Source organism: Vanessa tameamea, chromosome 2, assembly GCF_037043105.1.
Source record: "Vanessa tameamea isolate UH-Manoa-2023 chromosome 2, ilVanTame1 primary haplotype, whole genome shotgun sequence".
Taxonomy (NCBI): domain Eukaryota; kingdom Metazoa; phylum Arthropoda; class Insecta; order Lepidoptera; family Nymphalidae; genus Vanessa; species Vanessa tameamea.
In genome coordinates this window covers 1,951,780-1,967,453 of record NC_087310.1, presented here as the reverse complement: position 1 = coordinate 1,967,453, position 15,674 = coordinate 1,951,780, and the positions used below count along the sequence as shown (strand labels likewise).

Sequence of the window (15,674 nt, the reverse complement as noted above, 5' to 3'; positions counted from 1 at the left end):
AAATATGCAATAAAATAACAGTACAATTCAGTAAGGAATTAAGAAAGTTCCACATCTATCGGATTACAAAACATAATTCTTACAATATTAATCTTATTAATTACATTGCTTCTTGGCTAACGGACCTTAATCATTCAAAGCTTTTTTTAAAGGTAGTAAAACACAGTATACGCTCTAACATTGTTTCACTGCAAGCGTATATAGTCGTTTGTGGGTTTTACAAAGAAAATAAACGTGGTTATAAATCCTTTGTTTCCACATACCCACGTTCTCAGCGCTGAGCTCGAGACGGTCGGTCGCACAAATCAATGTAATGTGTACCAAAGCAATTCCAATGAGAAGCCTCGTCTAGACTCCGACGAGTCAGCCTGCTTCTGATAGCAGTTTAATTAATATTATCAAATGGATTGCAATTAACTTATGTAGCTTTATAACTTTAATAGACTTCTTGATGTTTTAATTAACGCGCCTTTTTTTTCCAAGTAAACCAGTTCCTTTGTTCGTTTTTCTATTTGTTTTTGTTCCGCGGCAATGTCTTGGTGTAATTCTGAATAGTGTTCTGTAGCTACCACAAAATGAAGCTTGTCATTAACTTTATTTTTATGTTAAGATTAATAGTTAAGTAAGTAGAGTGCTATTATACACATCATTATAAAAAGAAAAACCTCAGTCGCCAATAGGAAATAACCTAATTATAAATATAATAAAAATATTATCCTATTTTATATATTATATGCAATTTTTTTACTTAGCTCATACTCTAAATTTAAAATAAAATAAAATTCTAAATAAAATAATATTTTATTGCTTTGGCGCCTTCGCTATTTTTTTAACTAGTATTATTTAAAAATGAATATTGTATGTAGCAAGTTGGAAAAAAATATCAGGTTCATATTTTGGGATAATCAGACACTGACAACGATAGGTAAATGCGAAAAAGCACAGTTTGTTTAATATATTTTAGCATAGAAAATGGGGTGGAAAAGATAGATTACTGATCAAAAAAAAAATAAAAAGAAACTTTTAATTCAACAACTGGTGAGAAATTTAAGAACTAAGTATTGGAACAAGCAGGTTCTCAATATTTAACATAGATGTCGCTGTTCTAATATTACATTTAGAAATGTCACTGTACGAATAATAGTGAAGAAGATTTTAAACTAAGCATTTATATTGAATGACGCTTAAAAATGTTATTATAAAACTATTCGTTTTAAATAAATCTAAAAAAATAATTTAAAAAAGACAAATAAGTTAAAACCTAATTTACTGCACGTAGTATTGAGAACTTCCAATAGATGGCACCATGAATGTTCCTTAACAAACAATAATACTGTTATTTTCGTACTTCGATAAATCATGTGCTTTTCTTTCATATATATGTATTTTAATTTTGATTATTAAATAATAAAACTGTAAGTAAAAATATATTACTTGCAAAACTAATTATAGTATCAATTTAATATATATATTCCAAATATAAATATATATACTGCTCAATGCTAATGTTATTGTCTGCTGTAATGTTATGAATACGGGAAGACGTCTTATAATAAATTAAAAACATTTAAAGTTTTATGTTATTATTAAAAATACATTGAACGTTGAATATATCTTTATATGTAATTATAATATTTGCGTCTGCTCACAAGCGACGAGGTGGCCGAGTGGTTAAGGCGTTGGACTGCTAATCCAATGTGCTCTGCACGCGTGGGTTCGAATCCCATCCTCGTCGATAAGTTTTTGTTAATTTGTATTCAAAATATATTTACTTGTTTATAATTATAATATGACTTATTTCGAGACGACTGTAATGATACAACTGTAATGTGTAATAGGTTTGAAAAAAGTTTAGAGAAAGCGCATGAAGTAACGAAGTTTCCTTCAAATTTCGTTTATTACGTACGTATTTTGACTCGCTGAGCACGAACATGATAATTAAAATTGTCGCAAATTTCACTTTCAAGACAAAATTATAAAAAAATGTTGCTTATGTTTATTGTATTAAATATTATTCTTTAAGAAAGACAGTTTCATATAAAAGTTTCATATAAAAAAACTATCGGTAAAGCTTTCGGTCCTGCGTCGGATCTCAATCAGACCCACAAATTTGTGGTATTCTAGATTGTGAGGTAGGGCAAATACGTAACGTGTATCTATCTTAAGCAATAGGCCTATTCCTTATGTTTGGTCGGAGGGCCCTTTTGCTAGATATATACTAAAATAAAATATGTAGCAAAATATTGAACAAAATAACAATGAAACAATTTATTTTTAATTTTAATAATTTTTGTTTAATTTCAAATAAACGGTGCGGTAATTTTCGTTAATTCTTGAAATCTTATTAGTGGGTCAATCTTATGGCCATAGCATTTCTATTTCTATCATGAAGAGCACGTCTATAGATTTCAACTTTTAATGTCGACTATCGTCACTAGCCTTTTGATAAATAAGTTTACAAAAAAAAATGTTTCTTACAAATATGGCAATTTTAAAAATATACGTAGCAGTCAACGTGTGAGAGAATTTTTTGAGAGTACATTTTTAAGAGTTCGTTCTTCAGGGTCCCCTTAGAGCGGGGGCCCTGGGCACGTGCCCCGTGTGCCCTTAATGTAAAGACGGTAATGATAGGTAACCGTTGTCAAAATTCGGTCAAAAAGATTTCAAATTCGGTCAAAGGTATTATTTGTAACATTTTATTTAATTAATGATATCAAACACTTAAAAACGAATCCGACGTGCGTTTCGAAAAATATTTATTGTAACGAAGTAACAGGTTTCACCATAATCAATGTTATCGCCGTAATCGCTAGCAAAAAACAGATATACCTCGATAAGGACGCACAATGTGGCTATCACGAATTTATCTAGACCTGCTTTTATTATCTTATCGTGTAATACTGCCCTTTATTTTATAAGCATACGTTAGGCATGCGTTGGGTGTGCCAGAAGGAAGAACAATTAATAAACCTGAGCTATAAGTGACCAATATGTTATATTGAGTGTTATGTCATAGTGTTGTGCAAAGAGAAGAAAGACTAACTACAATCATTGTATAAAGTTTACATTGTAATAAGTGCATTGTAAGTATATTACTTTTATTTGTTTAATTGTGACTATATTCACTCAAGGTAGTATTTAATTAAGTATATAATAATCTCTACAATGATCATTTAGTCCTTATTATAACGTTGATAGTGTTGTTAGCCCATACTTTACTCTTTAAAGTAATCAATGAAAACAAAGGAATATTTCATTTTTAATTATAGCTAAGCAAAGACGAACATTACATGGCATATATGGAAGTTTTTTTTTCATAATTAGCTATGATTATTTGCATTAAAGGGTAGGACTACTTTCTCAATAGGCGCTTTGTATATAAGATTTTTACATGTAGCAACATCACGCGCTAAATTTTAATGTTATCAATAATAATTATGCAAATGTGATTGCTTTTATTTATCGTTTCAGTAGTCATGCATGTTGCAATACGAATTTCAGGAGTATAACATTAAATAAGTACGACCTTAAAATACTTAGTACTTAAATTAGGTTATGTGTTTTATGATAATGACTCGCGATATTTACAATAGCTATGAAATCTCAAGGTCATCATAGATTGTGTTATTTGTATATTAAAAATCACGCATATACAAAAAACAAAGGTGTTCATCATATAATACACATATAATTTTACCTAAAGTATTTATATGAATAGTTAAAATGGTAATGAGTCAAACATAACTTTTTAATATTAAGGTTATTAATTAGCTAGGTGGACTGGCAAATGATAGATGATCCTGATGGTTAGCGATCAATACCGTCCATACACATAAGCGCTGAAAGAAATAAAAATCCTCACATGCGCCTCCAACCTTGGGAGATAATATGCTCGTTGTGTTTGTGGTAACACTGACTCACACACCCTTCAAACCGAAACACAATAATACTAAGTATTATGTCGCGGTAGAATATCTAATGAGTGGGCAGAACCAACCAAGTTTGCACAAAGTTCTACCAACAAATGTTTAATGCTTCTCAGTTTAATAAGACCTATTTTTGATTTGGTTTAAAAAAACAGTTCATTACAGGAAATCTCTGTAGATACAGATAGATACTAACGATGATTCACTCATTGAAATTAATTACGTAGTACCTACCTAGTGGCAGAAGTTAAAGTGGCTAGATATGCACACCTTTCTGAATCATCTTGGCAGGAATCAACATTGTAAAGAAAAAATGGCTATTTGTAGATAACCTCTTCCTGCACTGGAAATACGGAATCCATTTTAATTTATTTGTTCACTATGAATAATTTACACTATCAATGATAATAAAGAGGTTAGTTAGGAAAAGGATATATTTTTCCACGTGGGTGAAGTTGCTGGACGAAGATAGCCTGTTACATTGTGTATTCTTGTAAATATGTACACAAACCGTTTTAGGAGAACTATACGTAACACGTGTATTTAACAATGCTTTCAAGTTCACGTGTTAAAATCTAATATATTTTTATTTATAACCAATTATGAATGCTGTTATAATTATAAGCCTCATAGGGTCTTAATCATCATACGCAATCAATATATTCGTATAATGCTAACAAGTTGGTACCTACATTAAAATTGTCATTAGGCAATATTATTTTAAATTATTTAAACCCAGGCTGGCACCACTGAATTTTCATGTGCTTAATTTGTGTTTATAATTCATCTCGTGCTCGGCGGTGAAGTTAAACATCGTGAGGAAACCTGCATGTGTCTAATTTCAACGAAATTCTGCCACATGTGTATCCACCAACCCGCATTGGAGCAACGTGGTGGAATATAGTCCAAACCTTCTCAAAAAGGAGAGAAGGCTAAGGTCTGGGCTAAGGCCCAGCAGTGGGAAATTTCCAGGCTGTTAATGTATGTAAAATGTATGTACCTTTACGATACCCATCAGAAAAATACTTCTTTTCATATTTTTGTTCAAAAGTGTTTATATTAGAATAAATAAGGCGTATTTTTATTTTAGATTATTAAAGCTACGTAAAGAAAATTTGCTAAAAATCTTCAAATATAATAGCAAATAATTGTATTAAGCTTGATGAAGGTCTTTCTCTTGTCCTGTCTTCGTCAGTAAGTCTGCGTTAATACCTACCCACTCATCATGTATTGTACCGCCAAGTAATAATACTTTGTATTTTTGTGTTACAGTTTTAAGAGTGAGTGAGTGAATGTAACTAGTGGCATACGCGACATAATATCTCAATTCCAAAGGTTATGTAAGAAATGGTTAAAATTTTATACGGCGCCAATGTCTATGAACAGCACTGACCACTATCAGGTAGCTAAATTGTTCACCGAAGTCATAAAAAAAACGTAATAACTAGATTTATTATTGCTTACAGTTAAATCAATCATTCGTTAATTTTTAGTCGCTCCTTAATTTTTCTTTTGATAATCATAATACCTTCAAGTATGATAAGTTACATATACAAAGAATCGGAATGCCTGAGCTCATTCGTCATTATTATTTATATCATAGCATGCGTATTCTTGGTGAAAATACAATACAATATAACGATGCATCAACACTATCGACAAGATAGTGTGTAGAAAAACACCAGCCATCTTTATCAATCAGATAAAATACCTGAAACAGTTCGGAGACGGTCTAAAGTTTATTGAAAATGTATATTGAGTTATTTCCTTTTGGTTCTTGGTGGAGATTTGGTTATTTGTAATAAATGTATTTCAAATATGTACATAACCTTAATTGAATTCCATTTTAGAATAAAGGTATTAAAGTTTTTGATTGTTTTTTAAAATACATTTTCAATTGAATTTCAATTTTTTATTTATAAAGTAAAGGCTGGTTTTAGGGCCTGGCAAAGGCACACGCATAAGGTGTTCTTCCACCGAACCTTAATAAATTATGTAGTTCTTGTTTATAGAAAGTGTAAAACAATTGAAGTAAGTGATATAATTATTTTCTGACTACTAGTGATTCTATTAGTGACAAATGATAATCAGATTACATATGCCGTTCCACAAAAAAAAAAAATAAAAAAAAAAGTTATTCTTTTCTGTGATCGTTTGCGTGAAATGGCGCGAAATATTACTTTCTTTTAGTTATTTTTTCTCGCATACTTATAATAGATCCCATAACGATACTTTGAATTTAATTATTATGGGTCCTTGTTTCTGGGTAGAGAACCGGATGTATGTATGATTTGCTTTAAACAAACATAGATTGTAATACAAATTCAGTCAAATAATGACTATTATTATTTATTTATATTTTAGTTTATTTCTTATATAGAAACAGCATGTAAAACTCCCACTGTTGGGTATAAGCCTTCTTTTAATTTAAGGAGAATCTTTATATTTTTTTCACAACGCTGCCCCACTGAGTATTGCTGAGTGCGTATTTGACTTAACAGAACAACGTATTCTAGACGTCTTGACGTATTACGAGGATATCTACTTTGCCATCTCGGTTTGTTGGAGATAACGATCTGACGCGTAATATGCCGACATCCAAGTGAAACGAATTCGATACCAGAGATAATCCATAATTATGAATTCTTTATGAATTCTAAAACAAGACTCACTCGAGCCGGCGAAGAACAAGTTTATTTAATTTTCGTTCTTTTGTTGCAGACCGTCACCATGTTCTGGTTGGTGATGTTAATGTCAGCTGCCACGAGCTGTGTGCATGCACAGTTGACGGCTCAGACGAGTGTAGCTCCCGACCTCAGAGAATGTTACACAGACACAATGTTAATAAACAGAAACAACCTACCACCAACATCAATGTCTGTTTTAATAGATATAATCACTAAAATTGAGGACAACCCCAATGTTAACATGGATTTGAGGCAATTGGTTGTTATATTACTTCAAACGTAAGTTATTTCAAGATTTTGTGAATTTCCTACAAATTTTATAATTTATATTGTGCCTAAATGACCGCTGCTATTGCGATAAAGCCGGCCGTTGTAACACAAGCAACGTTTGTACTTCTCTACCATTTTCTCTGTGTTTATCTATTTTCTTTACCTGCAGTTTAGACGTGTAGACTTAAGAATTTTGCTACCAAAGTACCTCAACTAGCTTTAATAAGCTCGAAGACATTATGTGTTAAATAACGTATCCATGTTTTAAAAAAGGAATGGGTTCTCAATTTAGATTTAAATTTTACAGATACAGACAAGATGGTATTGAATACCATCAACCAGGAGCCAACATAGTGTCATCGTCCGTGTTGCCATTCGCACCTACTTCCCATTCATTTTATCGTAACAAGTTGCTTCTTACGAAAATTATTCCAGGCAATTTGCAAGTTTTGTCCAATAATACTATAAATTCTACTTTAAAGGTAAAACATAATATATATATTTTTTAAAAACATTTGTTTTTCCGAAATTACCACACCTGCATGTGTGGTAAATAATTTGGTGTCGTTTTATTTATATCTTACATTATGGTGCCTGATTCCTTCCGGTCGGTTTTTTCCGGATTATTTTAGAGTCCTTTATAAATCCCTGAATTTACTAGAAATATAACTGTTTTTTTTGGTTAATTTGTAAATATATTTAATTTCACAAGTGTAATTGATCTATTTAATTTCAATATAATTTAGCGATATTTAAAACATTATAATTATTGAATATTGCTTTGTAGTGCGCTCTACATAATATGATATCAACCACAATCGATGCTCGCATTCGTGGAAATGAAAATACCTGTAATACATTAGCGCAGTATCGCGACTTAAGGACTATTCGTGATGTTTCACGTCATGCTATGAAAGATGATGTTGAAATTTTGGATCTCTCTAAATTGTAAGTACCTACTAGATATGTAGAAATTAGTAACATAAATTGTAAGAAATCAAAGAAGTTGACTAACATATTTATTGTTTTAGAAATTCCGCAGATAAAAACGGTCAAATGAGACAATTTAATCCGAAAGACGATATCGAATATACAGATCTAAATGGGGTAAAATCTGAACGTCAGTTACTAGGAGAGAGTCAATGTCCAATTCTTGGTGGGGTCGTTAACACACCATGGGGTGCCGTGTCTGCTGGTAATGTCCTGGCGGGTATAGCTGGTGGAGCACAATTCCAAACGATACCAATTTTGGAACTAGCTAAGGGTTCTATAATTGACGATCCGAATATCCAACAATTTGTTACATCTACTTATCCAACCACGTTAGCAGGTAAAATTATTATTATTTCATTACTGTTACACATATTATTATTCATTATTAAAAAAAATGACTTAACATTTCTCGTATTTCAGGAGATTTAGCTGAAGCTGTTCTTATTCAAAATATAGAAAGAGGTAGTACCTCTATATCGATCGGTGCAGCTGGTAATTGGAACTCAACGCAAGCGCAGAGATACTATATGCTTAGCAGTCGAACTAATATTGAAATTTCTGATCCTGAAATACGTGGTGGCATGGATGGATTCATATTAGGCAACCTTGTGAATTCTGCATTACAGGGATCATCATTAAAACTGTCACAGCTTCTTGATATGTATTACTCTGCAAGGGTTAGTTTTATAAATTTTTTTGGCACCAGATATCTTTGAAAAAGTTTTCGTAAAATATTCTTAGGTTTTTTACTCATCATTAAACAGTAATAGAATAGTCGGTCCTGATAAAGATAGTCTATAATATCAATGCAATTTTGGTCACTTCTTATGTGAACAATTTTACTTATAAAAATAATACATACTCTGCATCAATAGGTTTGAGAATCAAGTGTTTTTTTTTTTAGAAAAAGGACAGACTATAATTGTAGCATATGATAAGGTTACTTTATTTATTATAAAAATATGTATTACTATCACACTAAATCTCTCGTTTGGACTATGTATGAATAGTTTATACAGATTTAATATTATAAGTGCATACGATATAACCAATTAACTATAATTATTCAAAATATCTATTAGCTTATAGATCTTTGTTGTGTTTACAGAATGGAGTGTTCGATTCAACTCGCAGAGCTTGTAATCGAAGAAATTTAATTCAAGAACTCGTAACAAATACTAATTTAGTTGCTGAAACCTACGCGTTTGCTGCCGCTCTAGACACAAATATACCCCTACGTGGAACAATTATCGGAGGGTTAGAACAACCAGTTAACAGTGCTGTTACCAATTTCCAAAGTTACGTAAGTAAGTATCAGGTTATGACGAAAACTAATATTTTCATTATTATTAAATGATTCACTTGGGTTATTTATCGAGGAAAAGAGTTGTCGACGGGAATCAAACGCGACGAAAAGAGTCGTCAATGTGACGCAACGAAAAGAGTCGTCGACGATGATGGGTTCTTAAGCTTTTATATAGAAAATATATATGATAAATAACGCAAATGAAATTACAATACATGTGAATGAATCTATTCTATTGTATAATTTTGATTGTAAAAATATTACCGAAATAAACAATTTTCAATATTTTCAGGCAACAATCTAAACGATTTGAGCTGTTTCTCTACTGATATAAGTTCAAATAACTACAGACTCAAGACAAATCTTTACCTGGTGGTCGATTCGTCCTGGCAGTATCAGACCATATATCCAGCCATCTCCTTCATTCTCGATAACATAGAAGTTGGAAAGTTTGGATCAAGTGTTACTTTACTGAGTGCTTTCGACGGAAATGTTATAATAAATAAAACCTTTTCTCTGGCCGATTTTCACATAGAATATACAATGGCGAGACATCAATCATGTAAGTTGACTTTCTTTTTTATATGTTTTTACCCCAAAAAATAGTCAAAACACCCCAAGAGATATTATATTTCACGTGTGTGATCACACAAAAGTGCACTTTCTGTTTATATTTATTGACGTAGGTACATGTTGAATGCATTTTGTGAATAGCGTACTATGAGTTTTATTCTTATAAGTAAAGTTGTTTACATAGTAGAGCAGAGCAACACCCTACTGAATTTGAATTGACTAATTTCGTATTGAATTTCGTTTTATTTTCTGTATTAAAATTCTACTACACAAAAATCTAATTAAATATTAAATCAAGTGCAGAAAAGCAAAGTAAAGTAGAAAGAAATCTTCTTTTCTTCTTAAATATTCGAATAAAGACACAGATCACTTTTAAATGATAAGACTAATATAAGTTATTGTAACGTTTATTATATTATTATGATATGTTACAAGTACTTCTGTTTTTATTTTTTCTTTGGTGTACATTAACAGAGGATAATATATGGATAATGTAATTGTATTTAATTGTTCTTTTTTTTTGTATTAATTGGAGTGCTACTCTATTTGACTGGACATGTTTTTGCAACTACTTGGATCTTATTAGGCTGATTGGATTCCCTGGCGCTTATTTTTTTACACGTGACACTTTTTCTTGATATTCAAAATACTTCTTGAGAATGTTCATCTTTTTACACGATAATATCACATATCAACAATTTTCATCTAATGAATGGCTGATCGTCATGCAATTGTTTTATTTATAACTCCTGAGCTATTAAATAAGACCTTTCATTAGAGTTCGTATAGAGCGATGCTTGTCGGTGTGCCCGCTGTGTATAGTAAAGCTTTTGTACTGCTCGTTCTAAGAAGTAATTTTTCTGAGGCTACTTGTCTTTCTCTCTTGATCAATCGTCTAGTCGATTGAAAGTGATTTCAGACCTTTTGCTGTGATCTTTCACTTCGAAGTCATAGTACTGAGAATGGTCTTCGTGGATGAATGTGATGGCCCTTGCTGTAGGAGTTAAGCTCATTTAATCAAATCCAATAATTGGATTACATTCTTAAAAATTTCATTTACGCACTTACGTAAAATGAACTTTTCTCATTAGTTCAAATTTTTAAATCATGTTTAAAAATGTATAAAAATATGTGTTTACAAGGAAAAACACAAATACCCACTTGATAAGACATTCTGAGTGGAATACTGCAAGGTATTTGGAAACACTTAAGATAACACAATACTATGCAATCTATCACATCATTAAACATATAAATAACTATCAGACTAATGATCAATAAATTACCTATAAATCCGAAATTGAATTTTAAATGTAAATATACTTCATGAAAGTATTTAGGTTGTTAAAAAAATTATTAATCGTAATTTTACATGATTTATAAAACGTAATATTTATATACATCAAATATATATCCATTTATTCATCTTGCATGGAAAAACGAAGTATTTTTGTAATGTATGCATTCTTATATACTTTTACTAATTTGTCTTGTTTATTTATTATAATTTGTTTGAAACAAGCTTTAAACTTATTAATTAGTATAGATTTTGCATTATTTTATTATAGATTACCTAGTCCCACGGTCCAGGTGTCCAATAATGTGTAGCTTTGAAGTTCGACTAGTCTCTCTCTCTTTCTTTCTCTCTATTTCTCTTTCTCTCTCTCTCTTTCTCTCTATTTCTCTTTCTCTGTCTCTCTTTCTCTCTATTTCTATTTTTCTCTCTCTCTCTTTCTCTCTCTCTCTATACGAAGTCATTAGAAGTGAATGGTTAAACTTATCTTATTGTGAATAGCTGGTGTCCATATATTTTTTTAAACTCTTTTAAACAATAAATCATTTTTCACTTACCTTTCAAACCGGAACACAGCAATACTGATTGTTACTGTTTGAAGGTAGAATATCTGATGAGTGGGTGGTACCTACCCTGACGGGCTTGCACAAAGCCCTACATTTACATACCAAGTAACATATTCGGAGATACAAGAGTTATTGTGTTTTTTTTTTTAACATTACGCCGGTTCTAAAATTAAATTCAATATTAAATTGGATATTGGTATAATAGCATTTTCAGATTCATTTCATTACTTCAAAACTGTTTCGAAAAGGCTTGACCAATCACCATGGTCTTATAGTTAAGTAGTATTAAATATAGTATGATTTTTTTTTAGTACTCGGCGGTGTGAATCTGGAAACAGCATTAACAAATATTCGAATTATGATGCAAAGTGAACTAGAAAATGAACGAACAGCAAACTATGTTGGCGGGAACTCTACAGTCATTCTGTTTTTACTCAGCTCCAGTGTTCAAAATACTCAATTGACTTGGGAACAAGCGAGAATTTTAAATGAAACTGTACCAGGTAATATCATAATAATCTGTCTCGAGGACTTAGAGAAAAAAATATGTATTATCTATGATCTGTATAGAAAAGTAGCTATCATAAAATATACCTAAATACTTACTGTATTTATTATGTATAAGTCGAATCAATAATAATTCTACTGTTTTTGTGTAATGTAATCATAGTCTCTTGTTGAGATGTTGATTAACCGCTTATAATTAATTAACTTTACACTTTTAAATTTTATTTTTAAAAAAATAACTACTTTTTTCAGATTTAAGGATGTTGTATGCTACAGCAACGAACCAGTACGATAATCTCTGGACTTTAGTACGAGATGTACACAATGATATTCGGACGATATCTTTAAATTCAGATGGCAATAATGCAGCGACTGCGATGAATCCTGTACTTGCAAGTATCGAACAAGGTAAAAACAGTTTGAAAAGATACGCTTTAATTTTACTCGACGATTTTCACATTAGTATGCCAGTCGTGGCCAAATAATTTGGAACGTAATTTTTTTTTTTATTTTACATTACATTCTCTTTTCTCTGATAAAATAAGAGTTAACACGAGACCATTTGTTTATAAAACATTATCTCCTTCAATCATTGTTTACGGCTGAACAGCAACGTATTATTAATAATGAACACAATATGATAATAAACTATGGAAATTCGTTTATTAGAAAAATATAAGTCACATGAGAAATGCAATTTGCTTAAACTATTACCTGCTGTATAATCCTAAAGAACATAGAAATCCAATCAATAAATACATAATATAAAATACAATGATATCTTGTAGTTGGACGAAGAATAGTGAACCCCCTGTGTGGATCAACTTATAATTCTGAATCGATATCGGGCACAAGGCAGTTCGATGATTATGTAGAACCGGGCTCCGTAAATTATTATTCCATCAGTCCCAATTATTTTTATGGAGGGAACGGTAACAGGAGAGTTCGGATTGTAAGGACTAATGCAGGAATGGGAAGTCTCGTAGTTTGTTACTCACGTTTCGTAACGCAACCGAGGTGAGTTCTTGATTTTAAGATTTTATTTCTACTGCTGATGAAATTCACTGGTTTGAACAATCAGTTTGATTTGCCATGACAATAATATTTGAAATTTCAGTTGTGTTTAATTATTACGCGATCAAATTATAATAATATTGAAACGTATCGATATGATTTATGATAACACGATGTCAATGAAACTAATTTATTTTCTAGTCAAAACTCAACTACTACTGGTCAAGGTGAAAGTGATGTGATATGTCAAACGTTGGCGAGCACTGGAAACGTTGAGATCGATCTGCAGAATCCTTGTGACGGTCTTTGGACAGTCGGCTCTTGTCCATTCTTTTACATATCTGTATCGTCACTTGTGCCTGCAACAACAACAACTTTTACTTCAATTTGTACAGGTGTTTAAATACTTATTATCTTTTTTTTTTAATTGCCGATTTCGGCAACGGCCTGCCAATCTCATGAGCTATAAGTCATCTAGGATATAGTGGACACATACTTATGCACTCTTTATTAACTCACTTTTTTCTTTTCTTAATAATTTCTTATACTTTTCATGGTTAAAACATCGATTTAATTTAAAATTAGTTATAAATCTTCGCTAACATCGGGTGTTACTTATTATTTTTTATTTTCGTCATGTACAGACACACGTTATGATTTAATTTTTTGTATCGATAATAATAATGTAAAGTTTTATAAATATATTTATTGTTTATTTCAGATAATGCTTGCAGATTCCCATACAATATAAGGTATCAAGTTCAAATTAATGACTTCGGATGTTACAGCGGTTGTGGCAGAGTTGGATTTAGTATTGTCCTTTTAATTTTCACTTATCTTCTAAATTATTTTTAAAGATGTATACCTATAAAATTTATTCTACGTAACATTCCTACCGAATTTAATTTTGTTTTAATTTGTAATTATATTATGTTATAAAATGATAATGATAAAAGTGTTATTGATTAGTAAAAAGCACTGAGCTCTTAAATTTTCCGCTATAAAAATATCACAGTTACGATGTTATGTAATTAAGAATACCTTATTATAAAGCAAGTTTATTTATTTGACAAAATTACCTTATTTACTGGTTCAAGGGGTAATTAATTTTTGAACACATTCTACTTTGCACAATTTCTATTGAAATTTACGTAATATTAATGTAGGCTTAATAATTTAGTTAGGAACCTAATTATTAAAAATTGCATATTTTTATAAAATAAGTATCTGTGGAGTTTTATATTATTGTAAAAGTTTACACATAATTTATAAGAAAAAAAAAGTGTTGTCTGTTTGAGATTTATCATATCAAAACAAATATAAATAAAAAAACATATAAGTTAGGAGTTTAACAACCACAGCCATAAAAAAACGCATTGTAAATATTGGGTATCATAATATTTTGATATATAAACATTACATTATGATAACCATAAGATACCCATAAGTTATATATATATATATATATATATATCGTATAGCCAGTGCAAAAATATTACCAACATCCCACCGTTTTTATAACCGACACATAAAATATTGAGAAATAATAATAATTGACACTAATTGTTTTCTAGTCTGTTACCAAATCAAAAGTAATTGATTAATACTTATCTAGTTTTATTAATAATTATTTTAAGCTGGTAACATTTATCATAATCGTTTGTTCATTGTTTAAATCTTTGGTTTTTAATTATAATAATGTTACAATTTAAATCAAGCTTCAAATATACATAGCATGTCTTAGTATCAATATACCGTAAATGTCTATTTTCATTTGTTTTATTTTACAATTTTGTATAATTTACAGGTTGAAGATGATTTTACATTTTTTACAATAAAATACAATTCGTACAATAAGTATTTTATTAATGCCCAGTGAATATTATCAAACGATTTGTTTTCCTTACAGATAGTAAAATTGTTTTGTTAGTTTCAGTCATTTAATATAATCGTGACGTAAAAGCTTTCAGAAATGTCTTTACATATTTGTTACTTGTAACTCAAAAACGATTGATTATGTCTAATATATCAATGTACTGACTCTAATGACTATTTTAAAGATTTGTTATAGGAACTAGGAAACGTAGGACGCACGCAGGCTTAAATCGCCTAATTATTGAACAAGTCAAACAGTATTAGCTCAGACCTAATAAAATTAAAGAGGGTAGACACTCATTAGGCTTTTCTAACGGCGATATGACCAAACTCAATAGGGTACTATCAAGGTGGGTAACAAAATATGTTGGATCTGTATTACTAAAATAAAATGACGCCTTGTTTCTAACATTTCGTCATAATCGGGTGTTGATAGAATCTATAACAAAAGTTAAAATATTATTTATCTTGTAAACCTTAACAACAAAATTTATTAAATTTATTTATTTAACATTAAATGAATGCCTTCTTGGGTGCTTGTTGTTAGTTTACACACAAAAACTTTGAAAGTGACTTCAGATAAAGAAACTAAAATGCACGTATTAGCCTTTCCTAGAATAATTTAAAACACATTTCAAATTTTTCTTTCAAATGACAAATGCT

At 30.5% G+C, this 15,674-nt stretch overlaps 1 protein-coding gene and 1 non-coding gene across 2 annotated transcripts; both read left to right on the top strand.

Annotated features, from left to right (window-relative positions):
- Positions 1–1,653: 1,653 nt before the first annotated feature.
- On the top strand, positions 1,654–1,735 carry Trnas-gcu (transfer RNA serine (anticodon GCU)). Its single transcript has one exon. It is a non-coding gene; the product is annotated as a tRNA-Ser (tRNA).
- A 1,186-nt stretch (positions 1,736–2,921) lies between these two features.
- Positions 2,922–14,080, top strand: LOC113398284 (uncharacterized). The gene is made up of 13 exons (XM_026636949.2): positions 2,922–3,083; positions 6,648–6,892; positions 7,191–7,365; positions 7,671–7,831; positions 7,915–8,213; positions 8,297–8,553; positions 8,985–9,183; positions 9,475–9,744; positions 11,927–12,118; positions 12,375–12,530; positions 12,911–13,139; positions 13,338–13,531; positions 13,858–14,080. Exons 2-13 carry the CDS (start codon positions 6,657–6,659, stop codon positions 13,989–13,991), a joined length of 2,502 nt encoding a protein of 833 aa, XP_026492734.2. The 5' UTR covers positions 2,922–3,083; positions 6,648–6,656; the 3' UTR covers positions 13,992–14,080.
- The last annotated feature ends 1,594 nt before the right edge of the window (positions 14,081–15,674 follow it).

Bases quoted from the DNA above. Each gene is read 5' to 3' on its own strand.
- LOC113398284 (XM_026636949.2), top strand. From the start codon at position 6,657: ATGTTCTGGTTGGTGATGTTAATGTCAGCTGCCACGAGCTGTGTGCAT. The intron at 8,214-8,296 runs GTAAAATTATTA...CTCGTATTTCAG, and splicing joins TTATCCAACCACGTTAGCAG to GAGATTTAGCTGAAGCTGTT. The intron at 12,531-12,910 runs GTAAAAACAGTT...GATATCTTGTAG, and splicing joins ACTTGCAAGTATCGAACAAG to TTGGACGAAGAATAGTGAAC.